This window comes from Bombina bombina, chromosome 10 (assembly GCF_027579735.1).
Source record: "Bombina bombina isolate aBomBom1 chromosome 10, aBomBom1.pri, whole genome shotgun sequence".
Taxonomy (NCBI): Eukaryota; Metazoa; Chordata; class Amphibia; order Anura; family Bombinatoridae; genus Bombina; species Bombina bombina.
In genome coordinates this window covers 15,181,941-15,204,387 of record NC_069508.1, presented here as the reverse complement: position 1 = coordinate 15,204,387, position 22,447 = coordinate 15,181,941, and the positions used below count along the sequence as shown (strand labels likewise).

The 22,447-nt window shown below is 37.2% G+C and overlaps 1 protein-coding gene across 2 annotated transcripts in view; it reads right to left on the bottom strand.

Annotated features, from left to right (window-relative positions):
* Window positions 1–22,447, bottom strand: part of NR5A2 (nuclear receptor subfamily 5 group A member 2) — a 185,371-nt gene that overhangs the window by 104,957 nt on the left and 57,967 nt on the right. For both annotated transcript variants that reach the window (XM_053693811.1, XM_053693810.1), the window contains exon 4: window positions 16,180–16,826. In XM_053693811.1, the coding sequence (XP_053549786.1) occupies window positions 16,180–16,826 (647 nt within the window). The remainder of the gene's footprint in view (window positions 1–16,179; window positions 16,827–22,447) is intronic.

The window sequence follows — 22,447 nt, the reverse complement described above, 5'->3', positions numbered from 1 at the left end:
AAGTATTTATGTTATAAGTATTTATAAATAGATATATATTGCACCAAATTAGCATCAGATATATGTAGAAATATGTAACTTCTAGCTCAGTTAGCGTGAGACCAAAACCGCTAATTAGCGCTCCACTAATAATAATCGTCATATTTACACAGTTGTCACTTGAGAAGGTCATTTGCATACAGACCTCAACTGGAAGGATTTCAGTGGGAGAGCTTGTTCTACAAAATATTCTATGGGAATCATTATTCATTTTATTATTGCTTTTTTTATTATTACCCAACCATTCTGCACAGTGCTGCATTTCTTCCTTAATTTCCTGGTTTGGAACAATCTTTTTATAATCCCTGCTTCAGTATTTGTGCATTCTTTTTAGAGTTACTACCCCCCCCCCCCATCCCACCTCTAGTAGGGCTGCTGGGCTTTCCAAACAGACCCATTTTACTGCAACCTCTCTAAATGTAAAGATTTTCAACAAATGTTAATAAATATTCCTACAAGCTCCAACTAATTGGAGCAGACCTACTGTGCCCTAGTCATAGCGCTAATGCTTTATGCTTGATCCTGATTTTACTTCTGCACATCTGCTAGATATATTGGGGCCTATCTATCAAGCTCTGAATGGAGCTTGATGCCCCGTGTTTCTGGCGAGCCTGCAGACTCGCCAGAAACAGCAGTTATGAAGCAGCGGTCACAGAGACCGCTGCTCCATAACCCTGTCCGTCTGCTCTGAGCAGGCGGACAGACATCACCGGAATTTAACCCGATCGAGTACGATTGGGTTGATTGACACCTCCCTGCTGGTGGCCGATTGGCCGCAAGTCTGCAGGGGGCGGCATTGCACCAGTAGCTCTTGTGAGCTGCTGGTGGAATGCTGATTACGGCGAGCGTATTGCTCTCCGTATTCAGCGAGGTCTGGCGAACCTGATCCGCACTGTCGGATCAGGTCCGCCAGACTTTGTTAAATAGAGGCCATAGCATGTATATACAAATGTATTTAATACAAAGCGCTGTTCCTATACATTCAAATGCATCTTTTTGCTTTGTCAAAAACAGAAATAAGGTTCTCTTTCATAATCTTAATACAGATGTTTAGGTTCCACAAGCACACATTTTTTTACATTCTCTAACTATGCTCAGGATATATAACCTTATAAATGACATCAGGTCGTGACTAATGACATCATATCATGTATAACATAATGACATATGACATCGCCATTGATATCAGGAAATACTTTATAAACCAACATTGTATCAAAACAAAAACATGGTTGCTAATTAATTCAATCATTTTGATGGCTGCCTAATGTTCTAAAACAGTTTTTATTTTATTGTTTACTTAATGATATAAATTGATGAAATGTGCAATGATTAATTTCATATCATTTTTGTGAACAATTCTGAGTAAAACATTTAAATATTCAAACAATTTATTCCAAGAAAAAGTACATTTGTTATCATGAGACTGTTTATGTACTAGTTTTATAGTTCCAGGGTATAATTTAAACTATTTATTGCACATTAGTATTAAACCATGTATTGAATGTAAACTAAATGTGTGTGTGACAATAAGCACTAATACACACAATATGCCACAAATAAGATTTGATATGGTTAAGGATGTTATATTTTAAAAACGTAAAACATAAAAATAACACAAAAAATCTGTGATAACTGTGTTTTCTGATGGAACAAAATCCCACAAATGAATCTACATAATGACAAATTTTAGAAGAGTTTACTTAGTGCAAAGTGAAAAAAAAAGATTATTATTTGGGAGCACAATTTAATATGTATCATTAACAAGTGCCATCATATTAAAGGGACACTCAATTCAAAATAAAACTTTCATGATACAGATAAAGCAGCAAATTTAACAACTTTCCTATTTTGCTTCCATTAACAAAACGTGCACAGTCTTTTTATATTTACACTTTTTGAGTCCCCAGCTACCACTGAGCATGTGCAAGAATTCACAGAATAAACGTATTTGCATTTGTGATTGGCTGATGACTGTCACATGATACAGGGGGAGGGGAAATAGACAGAACTGAAATTTGTCAGAAGAAAAACCAATTACTCATTTCAAGTTCAGACTATGAGGCCGAATTATCAAATGTCTGTCGGACCTGATCCGACAGTGCGGATCAGGTCCGACAGACATCGCTGAATGCGGAGAGCAATACGCTCTCCGTATTCAGCATTGCACCAGCAGCTCACAAGAGCTGCTGGAGCAACGCCGCCCCCTGCAGACTCGCGGCCAATCAACCGCCAGCAGGGGGGTGTCAATCAACCCGATCGTATTGGATCGGGTTGAATTGCGGCGATGTCAGTCCACCTGCTCAGAGCAGGTGGACAGGTTATGAAGCAGTGGTCTTTAGACTGCTGCTCCATAACTTGCGTTTCTGGCGAGTCTGAAGACTCGCCACAAACACGAGCCCTCAAGCTCCGTACGGAGCTTGATAAATGGGCCTTTAAGTGATATTTATCATGTATGTGTTGATTATGCAAAGCCACTGTACTTACCGGTCCTTTAAATTAAAGGGACATTATACACTCATTTTTTCTTTGCATAAATGTTTTGTAGATGATCTATTTATTTAGCCCATAAAGTTTTTTTTGTTTTTTTTAAATGTGTAGTCTGATTTTCAGACTCCCAACCAAGCCCCAAAGTTTTATGTTAATACCATCAGCTATCTTCTCCAGTTTGCTCCTGTTTGTGTAAAGGGTCTTTTCATATGCAAAAGAAGGGGGGGGGGGGGAGTGTCTTATTTCCCACTTGCAGTGGGCTTTCCATCTGCCTTTTCAACAGAGCTAAACTGAGAGCTTCTAATTAAGTTTTTAAACCATTTTATACTGGATTTTTATATCAGTATCTGTGCATCTTATTCTTTATAGTAGTGTCTATTACATGCAGTTATATGAAAATGAGTGTATACTGCCCCTTTAAGTCTGCAGATGAAAAGTTATCAGGAACAGAAAGCTGCCTTCATTTAATTAGTAATTAGTTCCTAGGCAAGATCTTGCAGCCTTGTGTGTGTGGGGAAGGGAAGGGGGGATTTTGCTTTTCATCCCATTAAAGGGGCACTCAAGTCAAAATTAAAGTCATAATTCAAATAGAGCAGCTTACTTCAGTATCAAACTGTACACGCGTATGAGTCTGTGATTGGCTAATGGCTGTCACATCATTCAGAGGAGCAGCAAATTAAAGGAAATTTGAATTGTTTTAAGAAAATCTACTGTTCATTTTTATTTTCAGAGCAAGTGCTGTTGCATTGCATTTTTATTATGCACTTTTTGATTATGCCATTCTTCTGTATTTAATGGTCCTTTAGATACATAATAGTATTTTTTATATGAACATTATTATTCTCATTAACCCTTGGAAATGTCTCTGGTAGGCAAAGGGTTAATCCAGATGTTTAGACTAGTAGGTGAGCCGACCTACCATGTCCTATCTCCAGTCTAAATGATTCTAAGTCAGCAGAGAAATCAGTGGCACCAGATGGAAATGAATATTTGTGTAATTTACACTACACTAGTAAAGGGCTAGAGTCAGATTATATGGCAACCTGGATATATAGAGAATTTGATTTCTACACCTTTATTATAAAGATAATTTAATGTAGGAAAAATCTTTCTTGTAGCTAAAGCTGTTCTCATGAGCTAACAATCTATCTCTCTATTTCTCTTCACACAAACACAAAAACATATTCTTGTTCTTAGCATCTGTGGCCCGAAGGGTTAAAGGGCAGCCGGTAGAAACTTAGAGAGCTCAGCACAATTTTTATGACTCTCAGGAATGGGCAGCAGAGAAAAACTCACCGTCCATAACAAATTGCGGACAGGGAATCATCTATCAGGATGGAAGCGCAGGCAGTTTCGGACGGCTCTGCTCAAATGAAATAATATATCTTTGAAAAGCAATGCCGGCTTTAGGGCCGGGGGCCATATATCAAGTGTGAAGATGCGCTCTAGGGCTATTAACACTTCACCCGGTATCCCCTAGTCCTTCAGTAGGACCCTGCCCTTGTCCCCTCACTTGCTGCTCATCTGAAGAGGAGAGGGGTCACACCCACAGCTCACAGATAATTCAAAAGCAATGAAGCAGGGCGGCTAGTGACAGCTCTAAGCTTGTGGCGCTGTGACTTATACAGAGCGCTGGTGCCTGATGGAGAGAGACAGCAGCCAATGTACACAGCCGTTACTATCACTACTGCTAAATTAGTGACGGCTGCTAAAGAGCGCAACGGGTGACATTTAATTTAATCTGAGTTAAAGGGACAGTGACACCTTGTTTTATAGTGCTCTTGTGTTTCTATACCATATCACACTAAACAAGTCTTAATGTTTGTAAAACAAATTAACATCCTTTTTAATGAGATTATTTTTAATAGACAAATTCCACCCACCATCTGCCTTATGAAGGAGCCAATCAGGGCTTTAGTCTGCAGACAACAAGGCCGGTCACTGTCTTATAGTTATTATAAAGTACTCTGTTTTACAGTTGCTATCAGTTAAAGCCAATTAGGCACATATATGCAGCAGGGTTAGCCTTGAGACGTCAGCAGGTGCTTTTCATGTTCTGAAAATTAGAAATTGCTCAATTTTATGAGCTAAATGACAGGAAAATGGGGCAAAATAAATAATGAAAATATATTGCAACATTGATTTATTGCACATAACTAAACATTTTACAGAAAAATCTCAAGGTGTTTACTGTTCCTATAAAGGGATATATACTCATTTTGTGTATATACATAGCATGCACTAGCAACTAAACTCTGCTAAAGACCTGCATACAACATAAATACACTGTGTAATTTAACCTTTTAACGCCATTAGGACGTTCCATGCCAACCTAACTGCGCTGGGCTCTAGTCGTTTGGCTGTCCTGAAGCCAACAGCGCTTAAAGAATGGGGTCGCAGTCTGGAAGGCGTGTCTAGCATCATAGGGATGGCCCCTGACCCGATCCCATCAGTGAAACCTCGCAATCACATGCACGATCGCGGGATTTCAATTTGTTGTTCAACGTTGTTCTGATTGTAGACAAATTTACCCTGTGATCAAAGGGTTTAACTGTCATTTTTGCATTGTTTAGCAGTCCAGGGACACACCCATTGAAAAGTTTCTTGAGCATGTATATTTTATCTGAACATTTATGGGGTGTCTATGCTAGCAGAATAAAGGAAGATGCATCCAACATCATGGGAGCCACATAAATAGACCTCACTTTCTTTTAAATACTAGCACTTTAATAAATGTGTTAAAAACATAGTTAAAGTAAGCACAAGAGCAGCCATGCACTACTGGGAGATAGCTGATCACATCTGATGAGCCAATGAAAAAAAGCATATGTGTGCAGCTAGCTCCCAGTGGTGCAATGCTGCTGATGAGCCTACCTAGGTATGCTTTTCAACAAAGGATACCAAGTGTGGAAAGTTATTGCTGCTCTGTCTGAACCATGTGAGTTTAATTTTGACTTTGATAGCCCTTTAAAGGGACAGTACTTGTTGTGTAATTACAGTCATTTCTGTTGTGCTGCTATATAATAAAATATCAGCCAAATCTTACTCACCATTTGCTTATTTGTAGGAACCAATCAGGGCTTTAGTCTGCAGACAACAAGACTAGTCACTAATGTTAGTATAAAATACAATTGGTTTGTAGTTGTTATCTGATTAAGCCAGTTAGGGACCTATAAGTAGCAGGGTTAGCCTTAAGAAGTCAGCAGGCGTATTCCAAGCTCTGAGAATTAGAAATTGCTCAATTTAAATTACATGAAAAGGGGGCAAAATAAATAAATGACAATATATTGCAAAGTAGTTTCATTACTCATAACTAAACAATTTATATAAAAATCTCAAGATATTTGCTGTATCTTTAACCTACTCAAGCTTTGCAATTTACTGGAGCTTTTGCATTTGTGCATACACATTGCTTGTTTTAAAAGCATATAAAGTAACTTGTCATCATGTGTTAGGGACATTACCTCTTTCACAGCGTTTGTTTTACTCATTTGCTGTTTCCCATTAAAGACAGATAGAATGGACCTACTACACACTGTATAGCGTTTTGCAGGGTTAGGTTTGTTAAATCTGGAGTCTGCACTTTCATTTGTCACATGAGTAAAAAAACAAAAAGGTTGCCATAATATTGAATAAAGGTATTTAGTAAAGCTTTATGTTCTATGCATTATTAAATTAAACATTTTGGGCCAGAAGTGGAACATTATTTAAAGCTCCCGCACTAACTCAGCTAGAAGCAAGCTTTATTACAAGCTGAAAGTATAACCCGATACGCGCTAACCGGATACGTGCTAACCCGATATGCGCTAACCCAATACGCGCTAACCCGATACACGCTAACCTGATACACGCTAACCCAATACGTGCTAACCCGATACGCGCTAACCCGATACACGCTAACCCGATACACTCTAACCCGATACACGCTAACCCAATACGTGCTAACCCGATACACTCTAACCCGATACATGCTAACCCGATACACTCTAACCCGATACATACTCACCCAATACACTCTAACCCGATACATGCTAACCCGATACACGCTAACCTGATACACGCAAAAAGCAAACTTTTAATATCGCAATCGCAGTGATGCATTCCCCCATAGAAGTCAATGGAGCAAAAAAAAGTGGAAAAAACCAACCTATTCGCGCACAAACCCAATTACATATTCTGAAGTGCACTGACCCAACATGAAAATATGAAATTTTCACATTCCAATGTTCTTCACATAGCATAATATGTTCTATTTATTCCTAAATACATATTGCTACATATAGCTGATGGTATGTTGGTACAATACATCTAAACACACACACACACACACACATATATATATATATATATAATTATATATAGGTATAGATATTTACATATATAGGAATATATATTTATAAATATACAGAAAATATTCTGCTTTGTGAAGAACATTGGAATGTCAATTATTTACAGTAAAAACACAGTATATCACTTTATTTAAAATAACTATTGCATAAATATGTTTTTACATGTTTTCATCTACTTGACTGCAAAGGGCTCCAATGCACACACACATATATATATGTACATATGTGTATATATGTCTGTAAATACAAATAAACACATAAATACATATGTACACACATATAAACATATACATACATTTTAGATGTGTATATTTATGTATCTCTATGTTAAAGCCCTTTGCAGCCTTTTTTCTAACACCTGAGACCTCATATCTTTGAGCCCTTACAATGTTTTTGTGCAATTATTTTTTGAATAGTTTGTATTAGATAGTGTTAATATGAGTGTAACTGTACTGTGTAATGTATATTTATTAGACAGTGTTATTATGTGTGCAACTGTACTGTGTAATGTATATTTATTAGATGGTGTTAATATGAGTGTAACTGTACTGTGTAATGTATATTTATTAGATAGTGTTAATATGTGTGTAACTGTACTATGTAATGTATATTTATTAGATGGTGTTATTATGTGTGTAACTGTACTGTGTAATGTATATTTATTAGATAGTGTTATTATGTGTGTAACTGTACTGTGTAATATATATTTATTAGACAGTGTTATTATGTGTGTAACTGTACTGTGTAATGTATATTTATTAGATGGTGTTAATATGTGTGTAACTGTATTGTGTAATGTATATTTATTAGACAGTGTTATTATGTGTGTAACTGTACTGTGTAATGTATATTTATTAGATGGTGTTATTATGTGTGTAACTGTACTGTGTAATGTATATTTATTAGATGGTGTTAATATGTGTGTAACTGTACTGTGTAATGTATTGTTATTAGATAGTGTTATTATGTGTGTAACTGTACTGTGTAATGTATATTTATTAGATGGTGTTAATATGTGTGTAACTGTACTGTGTAATGTATATTTATTAGATGGTGTTAATATGAGTGTAACTGTACTGTGTAATGTATAGTTATTAGATGGTGTTAATATGTGTGTAACTGTACTATGTAATGCATATTTATTAGATGGTGTTAATATGAGTGTAACTGTACTGTGTAATGTATATTTATTAGACAGTGTTATTATGTGTGTAACTGTACTGTGTAATGTATATTTATTAGATGGTGTTAATATGTGTGTAACTGTACTGTGTAATGTATATTTATTAGATGGTGTTAATATGTGTGTAACTGTACTGTGTAATGTATTGTTATTAGATAGTGTTATTATGTGTGTAACTGTACTGTGTAATGTATATTTATTAGATGGTGTTAATATGTGTGTAACTGTACTGTGTAATGTATTTTTATTAGATAGTGTTATTGTGTGTGTAACTGTACTGTGTAATGTATATTTATTAGATGGTGTTAATATGTGTGTAACTGTACTGTGTAATGTATTTTTATTAGATAGTGTTATTATGTGTGTAACTGTACTGTGTAATGTATATTTATTAGATGGTGTTAATATGTGTGTAACTGTACTGTGTAATGTATTTTTATTAGACAGTGTTATTATGTGTGCAACTGTACTGTGTAATGTATATTTATTAGATGGTGTTAATATGTGTGTAACTGTACTGTGTAATGTATTTTTATTAGATAGTGTTATTATGTGTGTAACTGTACTGTGTAATGTATATTTATTAGATGGTGTTAATATGTGTGTAACTGTACTGTGTAATGTATATTTATTAGATAGTGTTATTATGTGTGTAACTGTACTGTGTAATGTATATTTATTAGATAGTGATATGTGTGTAACTGTACTGTGTAAGGTATATTTATTAGATAGTGTTATTATAAGTGTAACTGTACTGTGTAAGGTATATTTATTAGATAGTGTTACTATGTGTGCAACTGTACTGTGTAATGTATATTTATTAGACAGTGTTATTATGTGTGTAACTGTACTGTGTAATGTATTGTTATTAGATAGTGTTATTATGTGTGTAACTGTACTGTGTAATGTATTGTTATTAGATAGTGTTATTATATGTGTAACTGTACTGTGTAATGTATTGTTATTAGATAGCGTTATTATGTGTGTAACTGTACTGTGTAATGTATTGTTATTAGATAGTGTTATTATGAGTGTAATTGTACTGTGTAATGTATTGTTGATGTGTTTTGTGACACTTTTTTGTTTTGCTAAACAGTTAAACAGAGCTCTGAGGATGCGGTAAATATTCTAACGTAAATCATTATTGCACTCACGCATTTGTGTTTACTTTCAACTTGTAATACAAAGGCTTAAGCCGACAACCACAAACACCCATGATAAACCCAATATTGCTCGCGCTTAAAGGACCAGTCAACACAGTAGATTTGCATAATCAACAAATGCAAGATAACAAGACAATGCAATAGCACTTAGTCTGAACTTCAAATGAGTAATAGATTTTTTTTATGCCAATTTTAAAATGTTTGTCTATTTCCACTCTCCCGGTACCATGTGACAGCCATCAGCCAATCACAAATGCATACACGCTTATTCTGTGAATTCTTGCACATGCTCAGTAGGAGCTGCTGATTTAAAAAAGATTACATATAAAAAGACTGTGCCCATTTTGTTAATGGGAGTAAATTGGAAAAATGTTTAAAATTGCATGCTCTATCTGAATAATGAAAGTTTAATTTTCACTTGAGTGTCCCTTTAACTGTTAGCGCACCACTTGTAATCTGGCCCTTAATGGGAACTCAGTGCTGTGTTCTATGCTGCTTTAAGGCTTTAGTGACTGTGCTTTATGTACAAAGAAGATGTGCATGCAAATGAACTTCCAAAGATATTCCCAACCCAGGACAACAGAGTGGATATAAGGATCTTTTTTTCCTGACCATTGTGGATTGTCTAGAGCACAAAACAAAGTTGTGTTACTTCTATATTAGCAACATTTGATTTAAAGGGACAGTCTAGTATAAATAAAACTTTCATTATTCAGATAGGACTTTTCATTTTAATCAACTTTCCAATTTACTTTTATCATCAAATTTGCTTTTTTCTCTTGGTATTCTTAGTTTAAACTAAACCTAGGTAGTCTCAGATGCTAATTTCTAAGCCTTTGAGGGCCGTCTCTTATCACATGCATTTTAAGTCTCTTTTCAACACAAAGAGACAGAAAGTACACGTGGGCTATATAGATAACGCTGTGTTCAGGCACAGGGGGTTATTTAAGATTTAGCACAAAACAATGCTAAATTTAAGACAATAGATAATAAACAGTCACAGTCATGTGATCAGGGGGCTGGAAGAAGGTTCTAAGATACAAGGTAATCACAGAGGTAAAAAGTATATTAATATAACTGTGTTCATTATGCAAAACTGGGGAATGGGTAATAAAGGGATTATCTAACTTTTAAAACAATAACAATTTTATGGTAGACTGTCCCTTTAAGTCTGTCAGAAACGTTTATCAAATAATTTATCTGGACTTTTTCAGAATCAATGGTCTTCCCAAATCTCACCATCAAAACACCAACCTAACTTATATAACCAGAGCTCACCTACAGACGCTTAGGTACCACCAATAGACCACCTAGGTACAACTTATAGACCACCTAAGTACCACATACAAACCGCCTAGGTACCACCTACAAACTGCTTAGGTACTACCTATAGACCACCTATATACCACATACCGACTGCCTAGGTACCACTTATAGACAACCCAGGTACCACCTATAGACTACCTAGATGCTACCTATAGATTACCTAGGTACGACCTATAGCCTACCTAGATACTACCTATAGACTACCTAGGTACCACCTATAGATCTAGATACCACCTATACATCACTTAGTTACAATCTATAAATGATCAGACTGCAACATGCTACAAATGGTTAGTTTCTTCATGTTAGGACAAAGGGTGTCTTGCTCAGGTAAGATGTATTGCAGAAAAACAAATAGCTAACATACTGTAGAGATTTGTAGTCCTCTGACCCAACTGATCATGATATTGGGGTGACGATGATCCCGTAGGCAGAAGGCCACATGTTACAATCTGAAAGCTATCAGAGGTCCGGCTGCTTTATCAGTGCCAGAGATTTATTTTGTAATCTTGAAAACAAAAGGTAGCAATCCTGTATCAAGCTTGTAATAAATCTGGTTTATTGTTGTAGGTCCTATATGGCTCTGACCTCTTAATATCTAAGCCCATCAGATGCCACAGGAAGGTGGAAGGACACTGACCCCACAGACAAGCCACAGTTAATAGCTCACATTGGGTCTGAAAGGAACTGACAGCACCAATAAATAGAAGCAACTCTGACAGCTGTCTGCATCCAACTCACACGGCAGCTGTCTCTTCTGTGTCTGTAGGACCAGGGATGAAGAAGTAGCCACTTCATGGGTGGAAGGATCTTTCTTATGTTTGAGAGTCGAAAAATGTGAGAATGAGAGAGTGAGAGAGAGATAGCGAGAGAGAGAATGAGAGAGAATAAGAGAGAGAATGTGAGCAAGAATGTGAGTGTGAGAATGAGAGAAAGTGACAGAGAGAATGAGAGAATTAAAGTGTGAATGAGAGAGTGAGAGAGAGATAGCAGGAGAGAGAGAATGAGAGAGAATAAGAGAGAGAATGTGAGAGAGAATGTGAGCGAGAGAATGAGAGAATGTGACAGAGAGAATGAGAGAATGTGAGAATAAAAGTGTGAATTAGAGAGTGAGAGAGATAGAAAGAGAGAATGTGAGAGAATGAGAGAGAGAATGAGAGAGAATGAGAGAATGTGAGAATAAAAGTGAGAATGAGAGAGAGAGAAAGAGAGAGAGAGAAAAAGAGAGAATGAGAGAGAGAGAGAGAGAGAGAGAGAATGTGATAGAGAGAATGAGAGAATGTGAGAATAAGGGGCCCATTTATAAAGCTCTGAACGGAGCTTGTGGGCCCGTGTTTCTGGCGAGTCTTCAGAGAGAATGTGAGAATAAAAGTCTGAATGAGAGAGTGAGAGAAAAAGAGAGAGAATGTGAGAGAGAGAATGAGAGAATGTGAGAATAAAAGTGAGAATGAGAGAGAGAGAATGAAAGAGAAAGAATGAGAGAGTGAGAGAGAGATAGCGAGAGAGAGAGAATGAAAGAGAATAAGAGAGAGAACGAGAGAGAGAATGTGAGAGAGAGAATGAAAGAATGTGACGGAGAGAATGAGAGAATGTGAGAATAAAAGAGTGAATGAGAGAGTGAGAGAGAAAAAGAGAGAGAGAGAATGAGAGAGATAGATAGAGAGAGAATGTGAGAGAATGAGAGAGAATGAAAGAATGTGAGAGAGAATGTGAGAATAAAAGTGAGAATGTGAGAGAGAGAATGAGAGAGAGAGAAAAAAGAGAGAATGAGAGAGATGGGGAGAGAGAGAGAGAGAGAGAATAAAAGAAAGAGAGAGAGATAATGTGTGAGAGAGAATAAAAGAGAGAGAATTAGAGAGAGAGAGAGAGAATGAGAGAGTGAGAGAGAGATAGCGAGAGAGAATGTGAGAGAATAAGAGAGAGAATGAGAGAGAGAATAAGAGAGAGGATGAGAGAGAGAATGTGAGAGAGAGAATGAGAGAATGTGACAGAGAGAATGAGAGAATGTGAGAATAAAAGTGTGAATGAGAGAGAGAGAGAGAGAGAAAAGGAGAGAGAATGAGAGCGATAGATAGAGAGAATGAGAGAATGTGAGAGAGAGAATGAGAGAATGTGAGAATAAAAGTGAGAATGAGAGAGAGAATGAGAGAGAGAGAGAGAGAAAAAGAGTGAATGAGAGAGATGGAGAGAGAGAGAGAGAATGTGTGTGAGAGAGAGAATGAGAGAGATCGAGGGTGAGAGAGAGAAAGAGCGAGAATGTGAGAGAGAGAATTTGAGAGAGTGAATAAGAGAATGAAAGTGAGAATTAGAGAGTGAGAGAGACAGTGGAGAGAGAGAATGAGAGAGAGGAAAAAAAAGAGAAAATGAGAGAGAGAGAGAGAGAGAATGAATGAATGGAAAAATGAGAGACAGGGAATGAGAGAGAAAAAAAGTGAAAGGGCCCAAAATAGATAAAAGGAGGGATAGGTAGGAAAAAAAAAAAAGACGATGAGCAAAATCTTACAAAAATTAAAGTGAGAATGAATGAGCGAGTGCTAAAGGATGAGATGAAAAATTAGAGTTACAGATTGTGAAAGAATAAGAGAAAATGGAATGATAGAAAGAGAGATGAAAGTGCAGGGACTGTGCCCATGAATTGACTTTAGTGCACTTTGGCCCTAGAAGAAAGTCAAATTATACATTCATAGATCAGATAGAGCAATAACCTGGGTTACGCTTGCTTATTGGTGGCTAAATGTAGCAACCAATCAGCAAGCGCTACCCAGGTTCTGAACCAAAAATATAGAGCAGCAATTTTAAGCAACTTTCTAATCTACTGCTATTTTTATTTTTTCTTCGTTCTCTTGGTATCTTTATTTGAAAAGCAAGAATGTACGCTTTTACATTCTTGATGTGGACTTCATGTCAGTTGTATTTATTTATTTTAAACTCATTTTCTGAATTTGTGCCTTTTATTTAATTGCTGTTATTTATTTTATAATAGAGCCTTTTTATCTATCTATTGTGCCTTGTGTAGGAGATTGTCTGACATAGCATGAGATGGGCTTTTCCTTGCTAAATGACATTAATTTGCACCACACAGGTTTTGGTTTTATTTTTTTATCAGCTTGTTTAATTGTAATATGTCTTTATTTTTACTTACTGTGTCTGTGCGTTGCACTTAATTTCACACCTTTGTGTTACACATCAGCTTTTTCCTTACGTTGCTACCGTGTGTTCTTTAGTTTTTACTTTGTGCGTATTATGTTTTCTTGTGTCTTTGGGGGTTTGGAGACCATCTTGGCAATCGATGTGTTAAAAATACCTATTTAAAGCGATTAAGGTCCTAAATAAATCTCAACGCAGGGGAGTGAGAAATAACTTTTAAACATAGGAAATATAAATGAATAAAGCGTTCTGGCCTCTTGTCCCCATTTATATTTAGCACTTCCAGTAATAGATGCCAAGAAGTAACAAAAGGAATATAAATATAGACTTGGGATGAAAGATAGCTGTGAATATTCCATGTTACAGGGAAAGTTCAAAAGCATCATGGTTATTTTTAGCAATTTATTGTATGACACAAAGAAACAAAGTGTTAATTCAGTCTCATGTCCTGAAGTGCAGAGGTTATTAACCTCATAGCTTCTAAAGATGGCTGCAGCAGTAACTCAGGGCCAATGGGGTTAAGGGAGAATTTCAATTTCTTAAATCGAGAATGCTTCCTACTAATTCAAACATTGAAATGGAAATGCGTTAATTTGCGCACTTGCAAAATATATTTTGTTTTTATTTGTGTTTTAGTGCATCTTACTAGTTATGAGACTAACTGGATATCGGTGTAGGCCTTGTGCACTTACACTCTACTCATGCACATGGTTCAGTACCAGTGATGTCTCGTGATGTCAGTAGCAGTCAGAACATGTGCAAGAAGAGACTGCATGACAATTTCCACTGAACTAGCCGTGGAATGCCCACATGATAAAATCTATCATCAAAACAGGAATAATGTTAAAAAAAAACAACATTCTTGCAAACAAATATATTGCAATAATGCTTCTTTTAGAGCTAGAACTATGATGATGTGTAATTCAGATGAATTATTTTGCTTTTTATAAGCAGCAACATTGATAATTCACCTTAAGAAAATATATGGGTGTGTAGATTGTGGAGTAAATATGAATTAATGGGAAAAAGTGTATAACAAGTGAGTACTCATTTACATGTGATTCTAATTATTCCCAAAGCATTGGAAATAATATAAATATACCAAGAGGCTTTTCAAGGAGTATATCTCTGGAGTGCTCTGAAAAAGTCTGCATAATTTGTTATGGAAATTAGAGTTTGAAATGCTGATAGTACAATTATGTTTTATATAGATATATTTGAATGTAGTTCTCAACCAGTAAGGCATGGACTTTTATGACAAAGGTGTATTTATGGCCAAGGCACATTTATAGGCTTAGTCTTTGCTAGGACCAAAGTGTGCTAATGACAGTGACATATTAATGGTCCGCAAGACCAGTAGGTGGTTTTAGAGTTCTTCCTGTCCTGAGATTGACCAAGCAGTAATAGGGAGAAATAAGATTTCATTCATTAGTTTCTGAATAAAATAGAAAAAAAAGCTGAAAGATGAAAAAGGTCCCATCAATGCACATCAAACCTTCAGCACATAAGACAAGAAGATATAAAATGACTGCTGTGTTTTAACAACTAGCTGGGAAGTGACACTATTCAGTTGCTTGTACAATAGGCTCACTGCTGTTCTCTGTGCAATCAGTAATTGAAAGAGCAGACCTGAACGTTCCTTTCATCGAGCCTGTTTGAGACATTTCCTGCTTTTATAACTCCAAAAAAACTATGACACTTCTATCTGCCTAATTATATATGACTTGTTAGCCTAAATAATTAAACATCCTCTCTCAGCTGCTGCGGAAAATCTCGACCTTGTGGGTCAGAAATGTGTATTTTCGAAAACACTTTTTTCTTCTTCATGTTTCTAAGGAATTGGAGAAGAATCAGTTTAGAGCTTTTCTGGCAACTGAATCAAAGCACAGGTATGTCGAGGGGCTTCATCTTTTTAAGGTGTTAACCTTCATGAAGGTTTGTGATATGGGCTCTATTTTTATCGCAACAAAGACATTAGCTTTTTGAATCTTAGGTCAACAAGGAAAAGTCAAACTACTCTCTCCTTTGTATGCTATTTTTTGTATCTTTTAAATGTTTCTCTTCTACTAATCAATGTTTCATTCTCGAGGGTTTATGAAGGACACAGAGGTGAGGCTACTGGGCTGGAGGAATCTCAAAGTATTCTTTACAGAGACGTTTTAGGGGCAGGGTAGAGCAGTCCCCATGCAGAATCAAAATCTGGGGTCTGGTAATGTGTATCCACAGCTCTGTCTCCAACCTGGTCATTTTTTTGGCTGGCTCCTAGACTTTGAACAGATTTCTCAAGGCCTCTTTTACAGCAGAATGACATTAAATTCAAAAAATGGTCTAAAAATGAAATGCACATTTATGTTTAGACAAATCAATGTTGGGTAGGTTCTGTTTGTAGCTTCCATGAAATTCTAAATAACTGACAAGATATTTATTGTTGCTCTGAAAACGTATCAAAATAATGAAAGAGAAGTCAATATTGGGCACCTACCTTTAGTTCTCTGAAGAAGATACTACTCCTTGCCCACTCAACAATGGAAAATAGTGTTTGGTCCGCCATTTTGCACATAAGTCCAAAGGTGTTGAGTTTGTCATGCTTGCTCCTGTTGGCCTGTTCCTGTTGTAAGTAAGACATTATTTTGCCTTGGACTTGTGGCTCATCTGGCTCACACTTCAATAGTTCTACTATAAGGTGCGGTATGTTTGATGGGGAACTTGTCTGATAATTGTCCATGTATGAATATCCCATTATGGATTCTGGAGAGCTCGTGTAAGGGTCTGGGTACTCGGACTTAATAGCACGGCTAGGGAAGTGGCCATAAGTCTGGTAACCCTGCAGGCTGCCATGAGGTGGCATGGTCATACTGATGGGTGATGTCACAAATGGGCTTCTGTCATAGTCTGTAGGGGGAAGGGCAGCATGGGTAAGAGGTAGACCTTTGGATGCTGAATGAATGTTCTGAATGGCAGAAGAAATAGTTAGGTCTGTGGGAATAGATTGAATGACCTGACTCATGGCCTCTATTTTGAGTCCATTTGCTCGTATTAATGCCTTTTTTTGCTGCTTTAGTGCTCGGTCACGCTTGTACATTGGCCCAAATTTGTTCCTTCCTCCTCTCATTCGATCTGCCCGCACCGCTGTGAGACAAAAGATATTTGTAAAAAATGTATATAACTCATATTACTGTTTATACTTTAAATAGATATCATGATGCAATGTACCACATAAATTATCTATCTATACAATATATTTCTTTTTTTTCTTTCTATCTATCTATCTATCTATCTATCTATCTATCTATACATCTGTCTATCACTCTATCTATCTATCTATCTATCTATCTATCTATCTATCTATCTATCTATCTATCATCTATCTATCTATCTATATCATCTATCTAACTATTAGATATCTAATTCTATATATCTACACAGTATCTATGTCTCTATCTTATGCAAAGGGCTAGACATTTCTACTACTCCAACTGCACTAGGCTTGGTGAGCAAGAAATTGCAGTGGGTCAGCTAGAAATATTTTCTCTGTATTTACATTTTTAGTAGACTTGTTGCTAACTTGTCCTGGCTAATACATTTTTCACTTGATTCTATAATGATAATTTTCCAGTCCTATTTATACATAAAACCTTATGTACCTATGTTTTTAGATATCCTATTTTGTAAAGTTATTTTTTACTAAAGTTGTCCCATTTCTACTTGACCCAGAAGCAGAATTCTACAAACCGAGGGTGGTATATACACTAAAAACTACAATTCTGTATGATCGTCACTTTTTAAAACAGTAAAGCAAGAAATATGTCTTTGTATTTTAGATTCCGATTCCAAAAAAAAAAATTCTTTGGTTTTTAAGAATAATTAAAAATAAATGTGATAGAAGTGCAGCCAGGGGGGTGGTTTTAATAAGACTTGTCACAGCGGTGCATTTCATTGGAGTGCACGTTTAATGGGATGGCAGGGGGTACAGACTCTGGCCAGTGGCTCTTATGCAAAGGAGAGATTACAGACGCATTAAAAATGCATGGGGACCTGAGATACACAGACCATAAAGACTATGGCAATTAATGAAACATTGTAATTTATAGACCACAGTTAAATGTAATGGGACTATTAGCAAAGTGTACACTGTGGTGCTGTTATAAGGATTTCATTTATAGAGTCATTGGCTTAAAATAGCCGTACAGCCTATGGAGTGATGATGTGAGATGTATTGTGTGTGACAGTGAATAGAATAAATGCACAGAGCTTCAGCAAGCAGTAACATAGCATAGGTTGTATTATATGGTGCAATAGGAGGAGTTATAGGGAGGGTTATATGGTGCTATAGGAGGAGTTATAGGGAGGGTTATATGGTGCTATAGGAGGAGTTATAGGGAGGGTTATATGGTGCAATAGGAGGAGTTATAGGGAGGGTTATATGGTGCTATAGGAGGAGTTATAGGGAGGGCTATATGGTGCAATAGGAGGAGTTATAGGGAGGGTTATATGGTGCTATAGGAGGAGTTATAGGGAGGGTTATATGGTGCAATAGGAGGAGTTATAGGGAGGGTTATATGGTGCTATAGGAGGAGTTATAGGGAGGGTTATATGGTGCAATAGGAGGAGTTATAGGGAGGGTTATATGGTGCAATAGGAGGAGTTATAGGGAGGGTTATATGGTGCTACAGGAGGAGTTATAGGGAGGGTTATATGGTGCAATAGGAGGAGTTATAGGGAGGGTTATATGCTGCTATAGGAGGAGTTATAGGGAGGGTTATATGGTGCTATAGGAGGAGTTATAGGGAGGGTTATATGGTGCAATAGGAGGAGTTATATGGAGGGTTATATGGTGCAATAGGAGATATAGGGAGGGTTATATGGTGCTATAGGAGGAGTTATAGGGAGGGTTATATGGTGTAATGTGAGGAGATATAGGGAGGGCTATATGGTGCAATAGGAGGAGATATAGGGAGGGTTATATGGTGCAATAGGAGGAGATATAGGGAGGGCTATATGGTACAATAGGAGGAGTTATAGGGAGAGTTATATGATGCAATAGGAGAAGTTATAGGGAGGGTTATATGGTGTAATAGGAGGAGTTATAGGGAGGGTTATATGGTGCAATAGGAGGATTTATAGGGAGGGTTCTATGGTACAATAGGAGGAGTTATAGGGAGGGTTATATGGTGCAATAGGAGAAGTTATAGGGAGGGTTATATGGTACAATAGGAGGAGTTATAGGGAGCATTGTATGGTGGAATATGAAGAGTTATAGATAGAGTTATATAGACACATGTGAGGAGTTGTTATATAGAGCAATATAATGAGGTATAGGGAGTAGTTTAATTGATTAACCTGCAGCAAAGGAAAAAGTATTAACCACATATTTGCCAGGTGGATATATATATATAGATGCACAAATATACAAAAAATATGGTGTGTAATGGACACTGAAAATAGAACCATATATACCTGGTATGCAGTAAATGCAATATTATACTTTCTAACACAGCACTTTTACTATCCCTATAAAACAAAATAATTTCCTATAATGTGTGCTACACTGTATTTGCAATAGAGAGCTAGAAAAAAAAGGTTACTAAGTCACATTATTATAAAAACATTATCACCTGCACCCAGTTTGTCTGCTCATCTTACATTTCAGTCTCTATTACATTTGGGGGGGAAATCCTCAAAATGTCTTTATAATTATCCAGATGTGGGAAGTACACAGCAGAAACATGAAAAGAAAAATAAACCGGTCGGACATAGCAGAAATGCGAGAATGCGCTGGGCTTTAGCAGCCGTCGTTTGCAATTCTTTTCTGGGTTTAATTAATTGAGGAATTTCAGAAATCATTTGCAGAATACTGTAACCTGGTGGGTCAAGTATCTCACACATTTCAATTTAAACATGGTCTGTTTCCCACCCTATGGCTCAATCTTCTCTCTATATAAATCCTTCTTTTGCTGCATTTAAGCGCCAACAAAAAACTCTCCTATTTTTCTACATAACTCATCCTATTGTACCATAAACTCTCCCTATAATGCCTCCTTTTGCACATATAACACTCCCTATAACTCCTCCTATTATACCATATAACCCTCTCTATAACTCCTATTGCAACATATAACTCTCCCTATAACTCCTATTGCAACATATAACTCTCCCTATAACTCCTCCTATTGCACCATATAACCCTCCCTATAACTCCTCCTATTGTACCATATAACCTTCCCTACAAATCCTCCTATTGCACCATATAACCCTCCCTATAACTCCTCCTATTGCACCATATAACCCTCCCTATAACTCCTCCTATTGCACCATATAACCCTCTCTATAACTTCTCCTATTGCACCATATAAACCTCCCTATAACTCCTCCTATTGTACCATATAACCCTCTCTATAACTTCTCCTATTGCACCATATAAACCTCCCTATAACTCCTCCTATTGTACCATATAACCCTCTCTATAACTTCTCCTATTGCACCATATAAACCTCCCTATAATTCCTCCTATTGTACCATATAACCCTCTCTATAACTTCTCCTATTGCACCATATAAACCTCCCTATAACTCCTCCTATTGTACCATATAACCCTCTCTATAACTTCTCCTATTGCACCATATAAACCTCCCTATAACTCCTCCTATTGTACCATATAACCCTCTCTATAACTCCTCCTATTGTACCATATAACCCTCTCTATAACTTCTCCTATTGCACCATATAAACCTCCCTATAACTCCTCCTATTGTACCATATGACCTTCCCTATAACTCCTCCTATTGCACCATATAACTCCCTATAACGCCTCCTATTGCACATATAACCCTCCCTATAACTCCTCCTATTGCACCTTATAACCTTCCCTATAACTCCTCCTATTGCACCACATAACCCTCCCTATAACTCCTCCTATTGCACCATATAACTCTCCCTATAACGCCTCCTATTGCACATATAACCCTCCCTATAACTCCTCCTATTGCACCATATAACCCTCCCTATAACTCCTCCTATTGCACCATATAACCCTCCCTATAACTCCTCCTATTGCACCATATAACCCTACCTATAACTCCTCCTATTGCACCATATAACTATCCCTATAACTCCTCCTATTGCACATATAACCCTCCCTACAACTCCTCCTATTGCACCATATAACTCTCCCTATATCTCATCCTATTACACCATACAACCCTCCCTGTAACGCTTCATATTGCACCATATAACCCTCCATATAACTCCTCCTATTGCACCATATAACCCTCCCTATAACTCCTTCTATTGCACATATAACCCTCCCTACAACTCCTCCTATTGCACCATATAACCCTCCCTATAACTTCTCATATTGCACCATACAACTCCCCCTATAACACCTCCTATTGCACCATATAACCCTCCCTATAACTAATCCTATTGCACCATATAACCCTCCCTATAACTCCTCCTATTGTACCATATAACCCTCCCTATAACTCCTCCTATTGCACCATATAACCCTCCCTATAACTCCTCCTATTGTACCATATAACCCTCCCTATAACTCCTCCTATTGCACCATATAACCCTCCCTATAACTCCTCCTATTGTACCATATAACCCTCCCTATAACTCCTCCTATTGCACCATATAACCCTCCCTATAACTCTTCCTATTTCACCATATAAACCTCCCTATAACTCTTCCTATTTCACCATATAACCATCCCTATAACTCCTCCTATTGCACCATATAACCCTCCCTATAACTCTTCCTATTTCACCATATAAACCTCCCTATAACTCCTCCTATTGCACCATATAACCCTCCCTATAACTCTTCCTATTTCACCATATAACCCTACCTATAACTCCTCCTATTTCACCATATAACCCTCCCTATAACTCTTCCTATTTCACCATATAACCCTCCCTATAACTCTTCCTATTTCACCATATAAACCTCCCTATAACTCTTCCTACTGCACCATTTAACCCCCCTATAACTCCTCCTATTGCACCATATAACCCTCCCTATAACTCCTCCTATTGCACCATATAACCCTCCCTATAACTCCTCCTATTGCACCGTATAACCCTCCCTATAACTCCTCCTATTGCCCCGTATAACCCTCCCTATAACTCCTCCTATTGCACCATATAACCCTCCCTATAACTCCTCCTATTGCACCGTATAACCCTCCCTATAACTCCTCCTATTGCACCATATAAACCTCCCTATAACTCTTCCTACTGCACCATTTAACCCTCCCTATAACTCCACCTATTGCACCATATAACCCTCCCTATAACTCCTCCTATTGCTTAATATAACCCTCCCTATAACTCCTCCTATTGCACCATATAACCCTCCCTATAACTCATCCTATTGTACCATATAACCCTCGCTATAACTCCTCCTATTGCACAATATAACCCTCCCTATAACTCCTCCTATTTCACCATATAACCCTCCCTATAACTCCTCCTATTGCACCATATAACCCTCCCTATAACTCCTCCTATTGCACCATATAACCCTCCCTATAACTCCTCCTATTGCACCATATAACCCTCTCTATAACTCCTCCTATTACACCATATAACCCTCCCTATAACTCCTCCTATTGCATCATATAACCCTCCTTATAACTCCTCCTATTGCACCATATAACTCTCACTATAACTCCTCCTATTGCACCATATAACCCTCCCTATGACTCCTCCTATTGCACCATATAACCCTCCCTATAACTCTTCCTATTG